The following is an 18,179-nucleotide window of genomic DNA, read 5'->3' as shown; positions in this document are numbered from 1 at the left end:
TTAAACACATTTCTTGAAACTATGCCTCGTATTCCCAAAACAGTAAACACAAATCCATAACGTCTCACCCAATTTCCCAAACACCGTATTGTTAGGTCAAAATGAAGCTCTATACTCAAAACCAATCACTCTTGCTGAAAAACCAAACTTTGCCACAGACAGCATTCACAAGGCCCCAAACACACACATGACAACATAATCTTACACATTGGTGCAATAAATGTAAAACAATATTCCCCAAACTGCCAAGTTATGTTCCTTGTGGTTCTTCCCCTCAAAAACCTTTTCAAATCATGAACAAAAAAGATGAAACCAATGTAGATACAGTGGCACATTTTTATTCATGTACCATACAGTATAACACACACCAAAAACATTAGTCCACCTCAGCATCCTGTCTGTGGTCTGGGTCAGGCCAGAGAATCTCATCCACATCACAGGCTATATTGGCCCTAGCCAGGCAGCAGGGTTAAAATCCTCATGCATGCCTGATCCACACTGGCATGCATATACTGATATGTCAAGGTAGGCATCTTCCATGGCCTGGAGGAGGTGCACATGGACATATGGTTCTTTGTCGTACACTTTCCACCGCCATGCCCAAAATACTCCTCTATCAGGTTTAGAAACGGAGAGTATGAAGGCAGAAAGATGTTAGAACACCAGTCATCAACCATAGCAATGCGATGGAAGCTAATGTAATCCCAAACAACAACGCAGTGGGACTGCTCTGGTTTGTGCTGGTTCCCTGCAGTCCCGCTGGAACATATGTTATCTCAGACTATCAAGAAAAGCAATGAGAAGCATAGCGTTATAGGGTCCTAGAATGGCATGGCAGTGGAGTAACCCTCGTTGGCTGATGGCTGCGCACAGAGTGACATTCCCTCCTTGCTGACCAGGGACATTTACAATAAGCCAATGGGCAATTATGTTCCTTTACCTCCACCTCCTCCTCATTCCCTGGTGTCCTAGACCTCCTCGTCCTCCTCAAACTCTTGCTTTGCATGTCTTTGGATCCATTGTTTCAAACCTGAATGAGCTGACTTTTGTCTATCCATCAAAGTTTCTGATTGGTGTGTGATACATTTTGACTCCTAGTGTTTCCACTTTGTTACAGTTTTTCTCGAAAACTCTATTGTTTGAACCAAAGTCTCAGTTGCCTGAACCCACTTATTGAATCAGTCACTCTTTTGGCAAAACCATAAGCACTTTTCACCTGTTTAGACACATCTTGTCAACATATTATCATTGTGATGCACCTGTGTTGCATAATGGTGAGCACTGGTGGCAAAAGTCAAACACAATTAACGCTCAGGTGTCACCGGTTGAACACAACTCAAAATTTATCACACTTGTGGCTAATGATGTAAGGATACATATAAGCCAGATCACTGGTTTGTGAGGCACTACAATGGTTAGAAATCCAAGAAGAGGAGTTCGTATGAGAGGAGGTCAAGGTGGTCAGCGAGGACAAAGAACAGTAATATCAGATGAAATCAGAGCTACTGTGATTGTCCATGTTCTTGTCCATAGTATGACAATGAAGGAGGCCAGACTAAGGGTACAACCAAACAGTAGATTCACTGTGTCTACCATGATCCGAAGAGCACAGGTAGTTACCTTTTTCGACATCATAGTATGTAAATGTTGACAACAATTACATATGTACAATGACTGTACTACATACTTTACCACAGTAAACATGTTTCAGTACATCACTGTGCCAGTGTACTGTAGTTTTGTAATGGATGGTTAGTCTGACTGTTTGCAGGCCTATTCCATGTATGTATTTTTGTAAGTGCATGCTCTGTTTTTGTAGAGTTGAAAGCTGATTAACCACCCTTTAATTTTTAATTTGTCACGTCTTGAACCTTTTCATTTAAATTTTACTGATGTACCTGGAGAGGTGTGAGACATGTTTATGTACTGGCATCACCTTTATGCAATGAGATGACAGGAAAAGTGATGTAACTACCATCACAGAAGACAGATGCATCTATAGGCGTTGGGATCCCTGGCCACTGCTCCCCAATCTAGTATAAGCAGTTGCACACTGCTGAGATCTTACATAGATGGGTGTTCCTGATAGTAGGTAGATGAAAGAGCAATCAGATATAAGAGATCCAGACTGTCCTCTTCTGTTAAAACCAGCAAAAATATGTTAAAGAGTAATAATAAAACAACAACAAGCTGCAGCCAACATAAAGTGGAAAAGACTGCTTACACCTTCATATGGGTTTGGGAGAATATATTTACTTTTTAAAGATTGTGTCCAAAGATGTTTTACACAAGGTTTATGTAAAGCGGCCTACTTGGGTTTGAAGCACAGTTCGTCAGTTCTAAATAGGAACTTGAATTAGAAGTTTAGTTCCCCGTTTGGACTTTGGTCATTATTTTCACGTTGTAGAATACAACAAGGTTGGTGATAAGTTGGTAAGGTGGTCAGTGAAGACGTGGTTGCATTAGTAAATGGGTCAAACAGAGAGCTCTCTAAACAGGATTGTGACCCATTTATCTATTTTAAACCTTCAGATTAAGAACATTGTGATGGAAATGAAAAAACACTAGCAGGTATGGATTAATTCAAATACATTTCATCTATGTAGCGGTGCACTGACAGCAGCCATCATTCCGCAGTTTTAAAATTTACTTTAAAGAATTTTGTATGGCTATGTGTGAGTGCTGTTATTATTTCACACATAGAAACAGAACATCATTGCGTGAGAACCAGTCTAAACCAGACAGGCTTCCTGCTTACGCTTTGATGTAATACAAAATTACACATCTCTAGTACAAGTGGTTGCAGAATCAACTGTTGTCACCAACTTGACTATTTGTCATCAAAACGGTGCTTTAAGTAAAGTAGTCATGTAGTTTATCACACTTCCCATGGAAATGTTGTCATCCATAAACAAGAAAATACTGACATTAATCTCTGCTTTTCTAAAATAACTATTATATTTTATTATTATATGTGATAATGTAGATACAACGAGGAACAAAGGTTGATGGAGGGATCACCAATGTCTGTTGAGGAGCAGTGGCCAGAGATCCCAACGCCTATAGATGCTGCTGTCTTCTATGATGGTACTTACATCACTTTTCTTTTAGAGCCCTTTAAAATGTCAATTTCTCATAAAAAGAAATTCAATCCAACAAAATTTACAGTACATTTACACTAACACTTCATAGTTTTCTGCTCCTTTGCTGTTTGACTCTCAGATTAATAGAATATCTTCACTAACTGTGATTGGAAAATACTTGCATATAGACATAGAGTAAAATGTAAGGTATAAAGGTTTATAACCAAGGCAGTACTATCCAAGGTACTTAAACCTTTTCATTATGAATACTTTTGAATGCACTGTACACAGACAGTCCTTGCCCCATACAGCAAACACAGTTTGCCACAATACATTTTAAGTTTCAAATTCTAAATGAATATTGATTTCCCCACAGGATCTGTGCACTTCTTCAAAGGAAACTTGGACTACAAATACGACTCCAACTTCAAACGTGTGCACTCCATCAGTCGTGTTAATGAGCTGCTGGAATGTGAAGTGAAGGAAGGCAATGAAACAGTGACAGAGAGGAGATAAGTGAAGTAATGCTTTCCTTGGAGCTTGACGGTGCTGTGCATGCATACACAAACTTTTACGTCCAGTAATAACCACAATGTACAGAAAATAGAGAAGTGGTTAGTGTGTGGTTAGTCTTACCTCAGTGTGTAATACAGTGATGTAACATTGGAATTTGTACAGTTTTCATGATTTGAAATGTGTGTTTTAATCTATTTTTGCTGCTAATTTTAATTTTAAATCTCTCTATACAAACATCAACATGTGATATAGAGCTATTCAGCCAAATGTAACATTTATTTTAAGCTCGTGTCGTTCCATCAGAGGGATTTATTTTTTACTTAGCAAAGAAAATTTGATATTTTCCTGATAAAAAAAAATATCTTTGCTTTTCTATTAAAACATATTCAGTGTGTGTGGGTGTGTGTGTGTGTGTCTTTTTACTGCTGTTGCCTAATTTACCTGAGGCTGAATGTTACTTTATGAAGTCAAAACTCTTCATCCCTGTGTCCAGTATTGTGTAACACTGACACAAAGTGTTTTGGGATAATTACAGGTAAGGTGGAAAACACCCACCTGCAGTTGACTCACAGAAAAAAAAAAACTTTCCAGTTTCCAACACGTTATGCGGTTGGGCACGATTGAATGTGTAGAATAAACTGACTTTAATGTTTCTGGTAAATGGACTGATTCTTATATAGCGCTTTTCTACTCTCCTGGAGTACTCAAAGTGCTCTATACAACATGCCTCATTCACACCCACTCATACAAGCACTTCTAAACACAAGTGCAAACTAATCTGCATTCACACACATTCACACTCCGATGAATGCATCAGAGGACAATTTGGGGTTAGTATCTCAAGGATGCTTGGCACGCAGACTGGGGAAGCCAAGAATCAAACCACCAACCTTCTGATCAGTAACTGATCTGCTCTGCCATCTGAGCCACCCCACTGATAACATTAACACTTCACTGTAGCAATTTCAAGACTTCAGGTAGTAAAGTGAATCTGATCTTGTCTTGGCTCTGTGTGAGGCACACGTTTAAAGTACATGTTGTGCATTAAGGACAGGGTTTTCAAGAACTTCAGCTAATAGACTTCAGCTTGGTCCACGGGTTTGTTCCACGCACCTCAAAAGGTGGCTCATTGTAGAAGATGTGGTTGCACAATTGTAACAGAAATGGTGGCAATGTCAACATTAATCATCCTTTCCTGTATGTGATGTGCAGCACTTGAAACCCTCCATGACCAATTCCTGGCAAAATACTTCTTTTCATTTGGAATCATGTTGGATCGTGCAAAAACCAAAGTGTTCATAGTGAAAAAAAACCTTCCAATTCCTCAATGCAGTGTTTGACAGAATATTAAATTTATGTTAACACATCCATTACAAGAAAACACAGGTGAAAGTGTTTAATGAGACAAGAACTGTTCTGAGATTATTAAGTCCAGATACCAAATACCACTGAGAAAATATGAAAGAAAACTAGAAACTAAGTTTTAAATAATAACAGCTAAGCTAAAAGAAGGAAACCAGCTTTGAACCCTATATTAAAATGAAGTGAATCAACAACAACAACAATAATAATAATTGTGGAAAAAACACACAAAGAAAATCTTCAAATATGTGATTAAATCTGCTTTAAATCAGCTATGAGGTCAATTCTGGAAAAGGAAAAATGGACGCTTGTTTTCTTTGTTTGAGAGCTTGAAAATAGGAATAGTTTTACATTTTATTTCTAGAACTTTCATAAAGAGGGAAAACAACTTTAACCTGAGTTCACTGAGCTATATAAATCCAATCCATTATTATTATTATTATTATTATTATTATTATTATTATTATTATTAAAATCTGATAATTACAGATGTTGGGGCTGTTCTAATTATCTCATGAACAATTTCCTCTGCAAACTGCAACAATGATTCAACATCAGTGTTTTGGGGTTTTTTGTACATGTAACACCGTCATGAGTTCCCATCTTCACCATAAAAGGAGCATTTCGTTAGTCACTGACGGCAGGTAGTTACTCAACACATCCAAACTCCAGCCTATATAACAGCTTCTCACAGCACTGAGACACAAGTTGCACACAACGAGGAAGCATGAAGACTTTGACTCTGAGCATTCTGCTTGGCCTGGCAGTGGCAGTTTACTGCATGCCAGTATCTCAGATTACTGGGCAAGATGAAAGTTTTGCAAAGGTATGTGTACTTGGCTGTTTTTTATTTTTTGGCATAGGCTAGAGTGGACAAACGTTGTGATTATTTTAATTGTCCATCCCATGTTGTTATTTGTCTTGTTTCTTGAGCTTAAACATGCTGACAGATATTTGAGTGTAAAGCTCTGAATATTTCTCTCTTCCAGAACTACCTGAAGAAATTCTTCAACCTCACAGAGGAGGAGGGTCCAGCTGTCAGAAGGGGCATCAGCCCGCTGAACAAGAAGCTGGCTGAGATGCAGAGATTCTTTGGTCTCCAGATCACCGGGTCTCTGGATGCTGACACTTTGGCCATGATGAAGAAGCCCCGCTGTGGGGTTCCCGATGAACAGGTCGCTCGTTTCTCCACTTTTGAAAACAACCTCAAATGGAAGAAAAACAGCCTCACATACAGGTGAATGATCTAAAGACACAACATAACACACAACGTGAGAAAATGTGACCACACTAATGATTTTCTTGGATATTGTTGTGCTCTGCAGGATAGAGAACTACACACCTGACATGTCTGTGGCAGAGGTGGATGACTCCATAGACAAAGCTCTGCAGGTGTGGGCCAAAGTCACTCCACTGAGGTTCACAAGGATCTACAGCGGCATTGCTGATATTATGATCTCCTTTGGTCGCTGGGGTGAGTCTAAAAACACACTAAGTAATATAATCACTGAACGTTTTTATTGTATTATTGCACAAGACATGACCATCCCACCTATCAGTCAGGAACACTAAGCTTTTTTAGTGTCTGTGTTTTGTTTGGCCAACCCTGAAACTACTATCTTCTAACAGCACATGGTGATTATTACCCCTTTGATGGCCCTGATGGCACTCTCGCCCACGCATTTGCTCCCGGTGATGGCATTGGAGGGGATGCCCATTTTGATGAAGATGAAACGTTCACGTTCCGCTCAAACACGGGTAAGTTTGTTTACTTTTATGAACTGTGGTGTCCAAATTATTACTCTGTAGTGTGCGACCTGAGTTATCCTTAGCTGTAACCAATTGTCATTCTGTGTTTTCTACTTCAGGCTACGTCCTCTTTATGGTTGCTGCCCATGAATTTGGTCACTCTCTGGGCTTGTCTCACTCCAATGACCCCGGTGCTCTCATGTACTCAGTGTACTCATACAGTAACCCTGACACCTATGTTCTTCCCCGGGATGACGTTAATGGCATCCAGTCCCTCTATGGTGAGTGCTAAATTCTTTTTTTGGTTTTATTCAATTAAAAATATTTGAGTTGACCAAAATCTTAGAAGAGCCTGTGCATAAATAATTTTACAACTTACAACAGTGTGATATTTATTAAATTACTTCCAGGTCCAAATCCAGATCCCGTTAAGCCTGGACCTACAGCGCCCACTACTCCTGATGCCTGTGATTCAACGATGGTTTTGGATGCTGTTGCCACAATGCGAGGAGAGATGCTCTTCTTCAAGGACAGGTATCACAAAATAAATGCTTGAATACCTGAGTGAGAAATCTCTCATAGCAGAGCTGGCTTCTGACATTGGCTGATTGGTCATTTACATTAATTTACATTTTGTGCATGTGTTCACAGATTAGTCTGGCGCAAACTCCCTCAGATCAGCACACCTCAGCAAACTCTCATCTCAGCTAACTGGCCCGATGCCCCTGTTAATATTGATGCTGCTTATGAGAGCCAAAAATTAGACCGTGTCTTACTTTTTAAAGGTATGCTTTCTCAGTGTCCACCTAATGCAGCACTCCTTTGAAGTCAGCATTTTTGTGCCTTTACATAGCTTTACTATAAAGTCTACTTCTTATTTGTTCACAGGTCAGCAGGTGTGGGCTTTCAGCGGCTATGATCTTGTAAGTGGCTATCCTAAATCAATATCCAGCTTTGGTCTGCCTAAAAAAGTGAAGAAAGTTGATGCGGCCCTCTATGACGAACAAAGTGGGAAGACTCTGTTCTTTGTAGGCAGTGAATACTACAGGTGTGTTCCACTAAGACCTGAGAAAATTAGGCAACTGATTTTCATACAGCAGCTTACAAGTTGTATTACAAATGTTAGATGAATCTAAATACATTTTTCTTTTCCCAGTTATAATGAGGCCACAAAGAAGATGGATAAGGGATTCCCCAAACAGGTGGATGAGACCTTCTTGGGAATGACCTCCAAAGTGACTGCAGCTCTGCAGCAAGGAGGTGAGCAGCAATTCAGGCTTGAAGACCACTGAAACGAGACAATGATATCTGTTTTTGATATTTCTGTTTTTATCTTTTGAGTTTACATGTAATGAATGATTGCTATTTTAACATGTTTAAAAATCCCTCTGGTCTGTTATGCAGCACTAACATGTAGCATCTCTGTTCTGCAGGGTACACCTACCTCTACAGTGGACCACAAATGTTTGAGTATGCCATGTGGAGCGGGAGGCTGTACCGTGTGCTGCCGAACAGCTACTTCTTGCCCTGCTACTATAAGCCAGTTTTCTAACTTGTTTACAGAAGATTTTGAATGTTAAATAAGGCACAGTAAAAAAAATAAAGAGAAACTGTATCAATATAATTTTGGATATCTAATATTATTGTTGAACAATTACCAGCAGCTTATGTACTTAATTTTGTTTTTGTTATGTTAATCATTGCTTCATTGAGGTTCACCTTTTTATTTTGTTTTATTTATGGCACAGTCATTATGTAATTCTTTCACTCGCTAATTGTTTTTGTTGTGTTTTCAACTTTAATTACTGTGACTTTATGTATACAAAAGATCAAATGGAGTGCAGTAAAATTAAATTGACATCATCAATAAGCACATTTTAAGTATGTTACTGTTGTGTTACAATGTTACAACCAAAGGTGGATAAAGTACACACACTGGTAATGTAAGAATAAGTACAGATCTTTTATTTACAAAATACTGATGCAAAAGTTGAAGAAGTGCTTCCTTACCTCTCATATATAATCCAAGTATAAAAGAAAAAGTATCTCTTTGGAGTTATTTTTAGCTAACTTAAACTCAGTCATATTATAATAAAAATATACAATAGAAAGTTCTTACGAATGTAGAGTCGGTAGAATAAAAGTGATATAGAGATAAATGACTACTAAAATATTAGGGGTGCAACGATACACAAAATTCACGGTTCGGTTCGGTTCGATACTTTGGTGTCACGGTTCGATATTTTTTCGATACAAAAAAAATGTTCATGCCTTTTTAATTTGTCATTTATTAAAATTATAACTATATATTTTAACTCAAAAGTACAGTTTTTAAATTTAATGTTGCTGAAACAACAAAGTAATAAAATATATATATATATATATATCTGATTGAGGAATCACTCATCTTTGGAAAAGAGAGTTTATTACAGAGAAATGGCTCTTACCAAAATAAAAGCTATACGCTTCTTCTGGACTATATTCTCAGCAGCATATTAAACATATCAGTTCCCCATGAGGAGAATCATGTGCTAACGGCTGTCTAAATGACTCGGGTAAAGTTTGTAGCATGCGTGCTTGTTGTTTTTGTCTGCTTCCACTTGTCTTTGCACGAGGATGATGTCGGAGTAAATGTGCAGTCATATTCGTTGTGTTCCCACTAGTGCTGTCAGCGTTAATCTCGTTGAAATGACGTTAACGCCACAACACGGCAAGTTTACGAGCTACCGCGGATCGCCCCGTGCCTGGGGCTGGACAGCCAACACGTTAACGAGCTAACTGCGCTAACGCAGTAGTTCCCACCAATGTAATTGAGCATTGCACATCCGACATACTGTTTTACTTTAGTCCATGACGCGCTTACCTTCAGGGTCATATTTCACATGAAAACCAAAATAGTTCCAAACGCCAGATCTGAATGAGGGTGGGGGAGGTTCAATTTGCCATGTTGCAAGGAGAGCTAAACTTCTGTCTCGCTAGCTTGCCCTGCGCTCAGTGAATCTGCGTTCGACTACTCCGCCTAGGCTGCACTGTCGAGCGCAGATCCACTGAGCGCTCAACACAGACAGCATCGTCAGAAGGAAAGTTGATCAAATAAATTAAAAATTTGTATTGTTCAATACATATGAGTACCGAACCGAAAGCACTGTATCGAACGGTTCAATATCGATACGAGTATCGTTGCACCCCTATAACATATATCAGGATGTGAGAACTAATAACTGAGTAGTGTTAAATATCAACACTTCATCGAGTTCTTCTGATCCCTCAGAGGCATCTGATGGAAGACAAAACACTGTTCAGTAGACCATTTCACACTTTATTCTCTTACACAATACTTCTAGAAGGGTGATGCATCCTGCATGACACATTGCCGTGGATCTCCAAATGGTGGTGCGCCCCTAACAGTTTTATTACAGAAGCTTGAAACTGTGAGATGGTGTGCAGTTGTGGGTCAGCAGAGTGAAGAGTAGGGGGCTCAACACAAATCCTTGGGGAACCCCTGTATTCAGTGTTCTTGTGCTGGAGGTGTTGCTGCTGACCCCGTGCTGTCTTACTGTCAGGAAATCCAGCAGCCAAAGCGAGGTGCTGATCCCCAGCAGATCCAGTTTGTGAATTAGTTGCTGGGGAATGCTGAACTGAAGCCTATGAACAGCATTCTAATGGTCGAGCGGTTTGACCAGTATGCGAACTGAAATGGATCCAGGTTGGGGGGGAAGAGATGTCTTGATTTGATGCATGACTAACTGTTCAAAGCACTTCATAATGATGGGGGGAGTGCGACCGGATGGCAGTCGTTAAAGCAGGAGGGAGATGACTTCTTTGGTACAGGAATGATGGTGGAGGCTTTGAGGCATGTGCAAGCCTGGGTCAGTGATGTATTAAAGATGTCTGTGAAGACATCTGTGAGTTTTGCAGCACAGTCCCTCAGTGCTCGTCCAGGGATGTTGTCAGGACCTGGGGCCTTGCGTGTGTTGATCCTGGCAAGGGATCTCCACAAACTGTCTGGGGATAGTGTCACCACCTGATTGTTCGGGGAGCGGGGGGTTGAATCTTCTCTGCAGGGGAGAAGTTCTGTGCCTCAAAGCAAATAAAGAATTTGTTTAGCTCATCTGATAAAGGGGTGGAACTGACAGCAGTCTGTGGAGTGGGCTTGTAGTCTGTGATGGTTTGTATTTCTTGCCACAGCCTCTGAGTGTCTCTGCTGTCGCTTGCTTATTACCCACCAGTCTACTGTTGTTTACAGCACTGTTACACCCCTGAAAACAGGGGGAAAAGAATCACGAGAGTGATTATGACTTGCGTCTCTCATGCAGTAGTTTATTGCAGTGAAAATGAGCAGAAACGTTTCACATTCTGTACTGCTAAATGTCACATGGTGGAAGAAAAACACTAATTAATAAACCGAAATACTAAAGTGCTTACTATACATATACTTGAGCAGGTTTCCTGACAAAATGGCTGACAATCGCGGCATTTTTAGCTCCTGCAGTTATCGTAATGGCCATTACACAGTACAAAACACAGCTCAAAACCACCACGCACATGTGCACAAAACTGTAATATAATGCTTCTAACGCTTACAAAACAATGAAGGATTACCTCTTAAATATCTTAACAGTGTACACATTGAAAATATATCAACTTTTAAACACTTTTACCTGAAAACAGGGGGAAAAGAATCACGAGAGTGATTATGACTTGCGTCTCTCATGCAGTAGTTTATTGCAGTGAGGAGAACGCGCGAAAGCCCCCTAGTGGAGAATAGAGACATTACTAATCGATCCCAGAAAAGGCTTACTAGCCGATCACTGATGTATAGATTGCAGTTCTCTTAAATAACATGAAAGCCATTAATATAACATGAAAAATAATAAACTCTTAACCACTTTCTTACCATATTTACATTATTTGCATCCTTATATCAACAGATATGAATTAGTATTAACTGAACAGTTTTATATGCAGTAGTTCTTCAATCTGTCACATTGACCGCTGTTTTTTTTTTTTTTTTCCAATGACTGCCGACTAGAAAGGCTCATTTCTGCTGTTCAATACCGAAGAAATTTAAACTTTTTTAAAATTATGCCAAATTTTGCTCTACTGCAGAATATTTTTAAGGTTATCTGCTATAAAAAGTCAGGTCAGGAAAATCTCCATCCATCCATCCATCCATCCATCCATCTTCATCCGCTTTATCCGGGGCCGGGTCGCGGGGGCAGCAGCCTAAGCAAAGAGGCCCAGACCTCCCTCTCCCCAGCCACCTCCTCCAGCTTATCCGGGGGAATACCAAGGCGTTCCCAGGCCAGCCGAGAGATATAATCTCTCCAGCGTGTCCTGGGTCTGCCCCGGGGCCTCCTCCCGGTGGGACATGCCTGGAACACCTCACCCAGGAGGCGCCCAGGGGGCATCCTTGTCAGATGCCCGAACCACCTCAGCTGGCTCCTTTCGATGTGGAGCAGCAGCTGCTCTACTCTGAGCCCCTCCCGGATGGCCGAACTTCTCACCCTATCTCTAAGGGAGAGGCCAGCCACTCTTCGGAGGAAGCTCATTTCTGCCGCTTGTATCCGCGATCTCGTTCTTTCGGTCACTACCCACAGCTCGTGGCCATAGGTGAGGGTAGGGACGTAGATCGACCGGTAAATTGAGAGCTTCGCTTTTACACTCAGCTCCCTCTTCACCACGACGGACCGGTGCAGCGTCCGCATTACTGCAGCTGCAGCCCCAATCCGTCTGTCGATCTCCGGCTCCCTTCTCCCATCACTCGAGAACAAGACCCCGAGATACTTGAACTCCTCCACTTGGGGCAGGAACTCATCCCCGACCCGGAGTGGGCACTCCACCCTTTTCCGGCTGAGAACCATGGCCTCAGATTTGGAGGTGCTGATCCTCATTCCCGCTGCTTCACACTCGGCTGCGAACCGTTCCAGTGCGAGCTGGAGGCCCTCACCCGATGAAGCCAACAGAACCACATCATCTGCAAAAATCAGAGATGAGATTCTGAGGCCACCAAAGCGAAAGCCCTCCGCCACTTGGCTGCACCTAGAAATTCTGTCCATAAAAATTATGAACAGAACTGGAGACAAAGGGCAGCCCTGGCGGAGCCCATCACCCACCGGGAACGAGTCCGACTTATTGCCGGCAATGCGAACCAAGCTCTTGCAACGGTTGTATAGGGATCGAATAGCCCGTAGCAATGGGCCAGACACCCCATATTCCCGCAACACCTCCCACAGGACACCCCGAGGGACACGGTCGAATGCCTTCTCCAAGTCCACAAAACACATGTAGACTAGTTGGGCAAACTCCCATGCACCCTCAAGTATCCTGGAGAGGATAAAGAGCTGGTCCAGTGTTCCGCGACCAGGACGAAAACCGCATTGTTCCTCCTGTATCCGAGGTTCGACTAACGGACGAACTCTCCTTTCCAGCACCCTGGCAGAGACTTTCCCAGGGAGGCTGAGGAGTGTGATCCCCCTGTAGTTGGAACACACCCTCCGGTCCCCCTTCTTAAAGATGGGGACCACCACCCCGGTCTGCCAGTCCACAGGTACTGCCCCTGATCTCCACGCAACATTGCAGAGGCGTGTCAACCAGGACAGCCCTACAACGTCCAGAGCCTTCAGGAACTCGGGGCGGACCTCATCAACCCCAGGGGCTCTGCCACCAAGGAGTTGTTTAACTGCCTCAGTGACCTCGCCCCCGGAAATTGGCGGGTCATTCCCCTCATCCCCAGACTCTGCTTCCTCCTCGGGAGACGTGTCAGTGGGATTAAGGAGGTCCTCAAAGTATTCCTTCCACCGCCCGACAATTTTCTCAGTCGACGTCAGCAGCGCTCCGCCAGCACTATACACAGTGCAGGTAGAGCACCGCTTTCCCCTCCTGAGACGTCTGACGGTTTGCCAGAATCTCTTCGAGGCAGTCCGAAAGTCTTTTTCCATGGCCTCTCCGAACTCCTCCCACACCCGAGTTTTTGCTTCAGCCACTGCCCGAGCCGCATTCCGCTTGGCCTGTCGATACCTGTCGGCTGCCTCCGGAGTCCCACAGGCTAACCAAGCCTGATAGGACTCCTTCTTCAGCCTGGTGGCTCCCTTCACCTCTGGTGTCCACCATTTGGTTCGGGGATTACCACCACGGCAGGCACCAACCACCTTGCGGCCGCAGCTCAATGCAGCAGCTTCGGCAATGGAGACGCTGAACATGGTCCATTCAGACTCAATGTCCCCAGTCTCCCTCGGAATGCTGTTGAAGCTCTGCCGGAGGTGTGCGTTGAAGATCTCGCGGACTGGGGCCTCTGCTAGACGTTCCCAGCACACCCTCACTACGCGTTTAGGTGCACCAGGTCTGTCCAGTGTCCTCCCCCGCCACCTGATCCAACTCACCACCAGGTGGTGATCAGTTGACAGCTCAGCCCCTCTCTTTACCCGAGTGTCCAGAACATATGGTCGCAGGTCTGCTGATACGATTACAAAATCGATCATCGACCTACGGCCTAGAGCGTCCTGGTGCCACGTGCACTTATGGACACTCTTATGTTCGAACAGGGTGTTTGTTATGGCCAAACTGTGATTAGCACAGAAGTCCAATAACAAAGCACCGCTCGGGTTCAGATCAGGGAGGCCGTTCCTCCCAATCACGCCCCTCCAGGTCTCGCTGTCGTTACCCACGTGAGCATTGAAGTCTCCCAGCAGGACAACAGAGTCTCCAGGTGGAGCACCCTCCAGCACCCCCCCCCCAGGGACTCTAAGAAGGCTGGGTACTCTGAACTGCCACTCGGCGCATAAGCGCAGATGACTGTCAGGACCCGTTCCCCGACCCTAAGGCGCAGGGAACAAACCCTCTCGTCCACCGGGAAAAACCCCAACGTACCGGCAGCAAGCCGAGGGGATATTAGAATACCCACCCCAGCCCGCCGCCTCTCACCAGGGGCAATTCCAGACTGAGACAGAGTCCAGCCCCTCTCCAGGAGACTGGTTCCAGAGCCCAAGCCATGTGTAGAGGTGAGCCCGACTATATCTAGCCGGTACCTCTCAACCTCACGCACTAACTCAGGCTCCTTCCCCACCAGAGAGGTGACAATGTCCCTATTGCCAGTCTTGGCAGCCGGGGGTCAGTCCGCCAGGGCCTCCGCTCCTGGCCGCCACCCGGCACACAATGCACCCGACCCCTATGGCGCCTCCTGCGGGTGGTGGGCCTGCGGGTGGATAGGCCCATGTCTCCTCTTCGGGCTGTGCCCGGCCGGGCCCCATGGACTAAGGCCCGGCCACCAGACGCTCGCCCTCGGGCACCCTCCCCGGGCCTGGCTCCAGGGCGGGGCCCCGGTAACCCTATCCCGGGCAGGGTAAACTGTTCCCTCGGTGTCCTTTTCATAAGGGTCTTATGAATCACTCTTTGTCTGGTCCCTCACCCAGGGCCAATTTGCCATGGGAGACCCTACCAGGGGGCAAAAGCCCCCAGACAACATAGCCCCTGGGATCCCTGGGAAAATCTCCTTCATGATATTTTTTTGGTTTTATCCTCAGTTACTGTGATACAAAGCCATGTGCTGTGATGCTTACACCTCTGATGAAGTGTCGGTACTGATAAATGATCAGAATTGTAATATTTCTGACTGTCTGACTCAAAATTGAATCGAATTCAATCGAATCGTTGATCAAATCAAATTGGGACGTTGTGATTTGGAATTGAATCGATTCTAGAAATCAGTGACGATACCCAGCCCTATTTGGTCATATTTGTTGAGCTGCTGAAAAGTTGCATTTGAAGTAACCTCTGTTGTGTCCACATACTATTGCATTTGTTCTGTAGATGCATTTACCAGAAGCGCTAGAGGGCGCTAGTGAGTATGTTGTTCTGGTTGTGGTATTTGAAAGAAGAAAAATAAAAATAAAGAAAGGAGTTATCTCCGGTGATCATCTGTTCCTACCTGCATGTGTGTGTAATGCCTGCTGAACTAACACCATACAACAACCTCCCAGTTCATTCACATCACAGCCCACTTTAATTTCAAAACCTTGTTACAGGTCATCCTATTGATGAATGCATGCGCCATATTTTCAATTACCGTCCATTCATACTGATGGATTATGAATAAATGAATGAATGTTGGAGAGAGAACAGCCAAAAACAAAAATGAACAAAGAACAAGCAGTATACAATCATCAGGTTAATGGCAGGTTAAGCATTACAGAACAAGAAAGAAAAGGCAACTAGCAAAGACAAGGAATCGTAGGGAAGCCTGGGAAATTTTGAAGAGTGGAAAGAATATCAATAAAAGTTTAAAAGGGGGGTAACACAAAAATATATTACCAGGACACATGACCATGATGCAGTTAGGTCTGTAGGTTTTTTGTTTATTTGTAGTTTTGCCTCTTTACACTACCACCTCCGCATGTGTCTGATTTGGCAGCTCTTAAATGTTCTGTTTTGCCCTTCATTTACATCCACATCTCATAACATCCCACAAATATATCAAACAAAAACACTGGGAATGAACTTGAAAAATTGAGGAAACATGGCTCACCTGGCCATGAAACTGTCAAGGTTCCTGGGTGGTTCACCCAGTGTTTTCCAGTGTTTCAGCAGAAACTGCTTAGCCCACCTGTCTCTCAGGGGCCTGCACAGGCTATCGTTTCAAGGCTGTTGCTGCCTCTCAAGCCTCCAGAGTGGCCTCTACCAATGCCTGAAGTGGGAAGAGCATCAAGGTAGATAGATAGATAGATAGATAGATAGATAGATAGATAGATAGATAGATAGATAGATAGATAGATAGATAGATAGATAGATAGATAGATAGATAGATAGATAGATAGATAGATAGATAGATAGATAGATAGATAGATAGATAGATAGATAGATAGATAGATTAGATTAGATTAGATAGGGACAAACAGTTTTTAAATTGTACCCAAGTCTGTCTTCTGAAGAGTTTGTTAATAAGTTTCTGAGTATGTTTAATAATGGTTCTTGACGCAATGGTTCATAGATTATTTACAACTTTTTTCATTAACTTTCTCAGGCAACCATGTAGAGCAAATTAGCCTTTTCCTATTCGAAGCACCTTAAACACTCCTGGTTTTCGGTCCTCACAGACTTAGTACTCATAATCCCAATATCTATTGTTCTAAAGATTGCATCTCCAGGCAACACGTTTTCACTCCCAAAGCGTAACATTTTATGCTAGGTGACAAATCGTCAGTATATTACGCCTTTGGCCACCTAACACATCCCTATATTAAAATGAGGAAACATAAGAACTGTTTGGAATAAATCTACACATGTACATTTATTTGACTTAAATCGCTTTGGAAAACACTGTCTAACACGATTAAGGTGGTGGTTAAAATTAGGGATAAGGTTAGGGTTAGGCCCGGAATACACAGCTGGAATGTGTGTTACTGCGGGAGCGTCATTCAATTAGATTTCATCCACAATCCGGCACATTACATAGGAACGCAGAAAGGTAACCTTTCGCATTCCCTGGAATGCCTCGGGACGTGACAAATCATCTGTATATTACGCATCGGGAGTGAGAGCGGGCTGCCCTAGGTGGAGTATAAATTGCCATCTACTTTTCCTCAGATCCACCACCCCTTTGGTCAATTCCTCCATTAGAGCCAAAACACCTGAACCCCGTCCCTCCATGCCTCAAGTGTAGCACGATCTTGCAGAAGTGTTCGACAAAGCTTGGTGCTGGGTTCTTTTTCATGACAAAGAAAAAATCAAGGTGACAAACAAGTACCCCTCACCCCTCCTGTAAACTGAATTGGAACTCCTACAAGGCAACACCATTTTCACTAAACTGGACCTTTGTAATGCCTATTACTTGGTAAGGATTAAAGAGGGAGACAAATTTAAAACAGCATTCAAACACATCTTGCGCACTTTGAATACCTTGTTATAGCATTTTGTTTGACCAGTGCTCTGGCAGTTTCCCATTCCCTTGGAAATAATGTGTTTCAATACTTCATTTATCACTTTGTCTTTGTTTAGTTTGATGATATTCCCATTTCCTCTAAGACCCTCCATCATCATTAAAGCCATGGCTGTTTGGTCCTCTAGCACCATCTTAAGAACTGGCTCTGTGTTAGCGGTGAGAAATGTGAGTTTCACACATACTCTGTTTCATTCCTTGTTTTCATTGTGGTTAAAGGACAACTCAAATCTGACCCTGTAAAACACCAACTTTCTACAGTGCAGTTTTGAGATTCCTTTCCAGGCACCTCAACTCCCATTGAGGTTACTTGACAGTGTGAAGTAACCTCAATAGGTCGCCTAATAGGGTAATGCAAGGTCTCACAATGGTTTCACCTGAAACCTGTGGTGATATTGACCCACGCCTTTTTTCACACATTGGCTCAGAAGGGTTGGTTGTGTACAAAAACATTCGTTTACGAACTGAGAAACTGGGATCGAATTATACTTGTCCCTTTGAGTTGACTCTATCATTACTCCTGTCTCTGTCCGGTT

The 18,179-nt window shown here is 43.1% G+C and overlaps 1 protein-coding gene across 2 annotated transcripts; it reads left to right on the top strand.

The window, feature by feature from the left end:
- Positions 1 to 5,649: 5,649 nt before the first annotated feature.
- Positions 5,650 to 8,585, top strand: LOC147320022 (collagenase 3-like). Of its 2 annotated transcripts, XM_086307834.1 has the most exons (10): positions 5,650 to 5,787; positions 5,951 to 6,198; positions 6,287 to 6,435; positions 6,591 to 6,719; positions 6,830 to 6,991; positions 7,121 to 7,244; positions 7,362 to 7,495; positions 7,599 to 7,758; positions 7,867 to 7,970; positions 8,144 to 8,585. In XM_086307834.1, exons 1-10 carry the CDS (start codon positions 5,689 to 5,691, stop codon positions 8,260 to 8,262), a joined length of 1,428 nt encoding a protein of 475 aa, XP_086163960.1. In that variant the 5' UTR covers positions 5,650 to 5,688; the 3' UTR covers positions 8,263 to 8,585. The 2 variants fall into 2 exon arrangements, with proteins under 2 accessions (XP_086163960.1, XP_086163961.1); XM_086307835.1 differs by lacking the exon at positions 8,144 to 8,585 and having other exon boundaries at positions 7,867 to 8,017.
- Positions 8,586 to 18,179: the final 9,594 nt, after the last annotated feature.

This window comes from Aulonocara sp. 'chitande type north' Nkhata Bay, linkage group LG10 (genome assembly GCF_057382095.1).
Source record: "Aulonocara sp. 'chitande type north' Nkhata Bay isolate Kocher_YH1m ecotype deep benthic linkage group LG10, A_spYH_male_GT1.1, whole genome shotgun sequence".
Classification (NCBI taxonomy): Eukaryota; Metazoa; Chordata; class Actinopteri; order Cichliformes; family Cichlidae; genus Aulonocara; species Aulonocara sp. 'chitande type north' Nkhata Bay.
Note: the sequence above shows the minus strand (reverse complement) of the source record. Positions and strands in the feature narration are given on the sequence as shown.

What these genes read in the sequence shown, in the direction of transcription:
- LOC147320022 (XM_086307834.1), top strand. Translation starts at nt 5,689, where the DNA reads ATGAAGACTTTGACTCTGAGCATTCTGCTTGGCCTGGCAGTGGCAGTT. An exon ending in CCGTGTCTTACTTTTTAAAG is followed by an intron (nt 7,496 to 7,598) that starts GTATGCTTTCTC and finishes ATTTGTTCACAG; the next exon opens with GTCAGCAGGTGTGGGCTTTC. An exon ending in TGCAGCTCTGCAGCAAGGAG is followed by an intron (nt 7,971 to 8,143) that starts GTGAGCAGCAAT and finishes TCTGTTCTGCAG; the next exon opens with GGTACACCTACCTCTACAGT.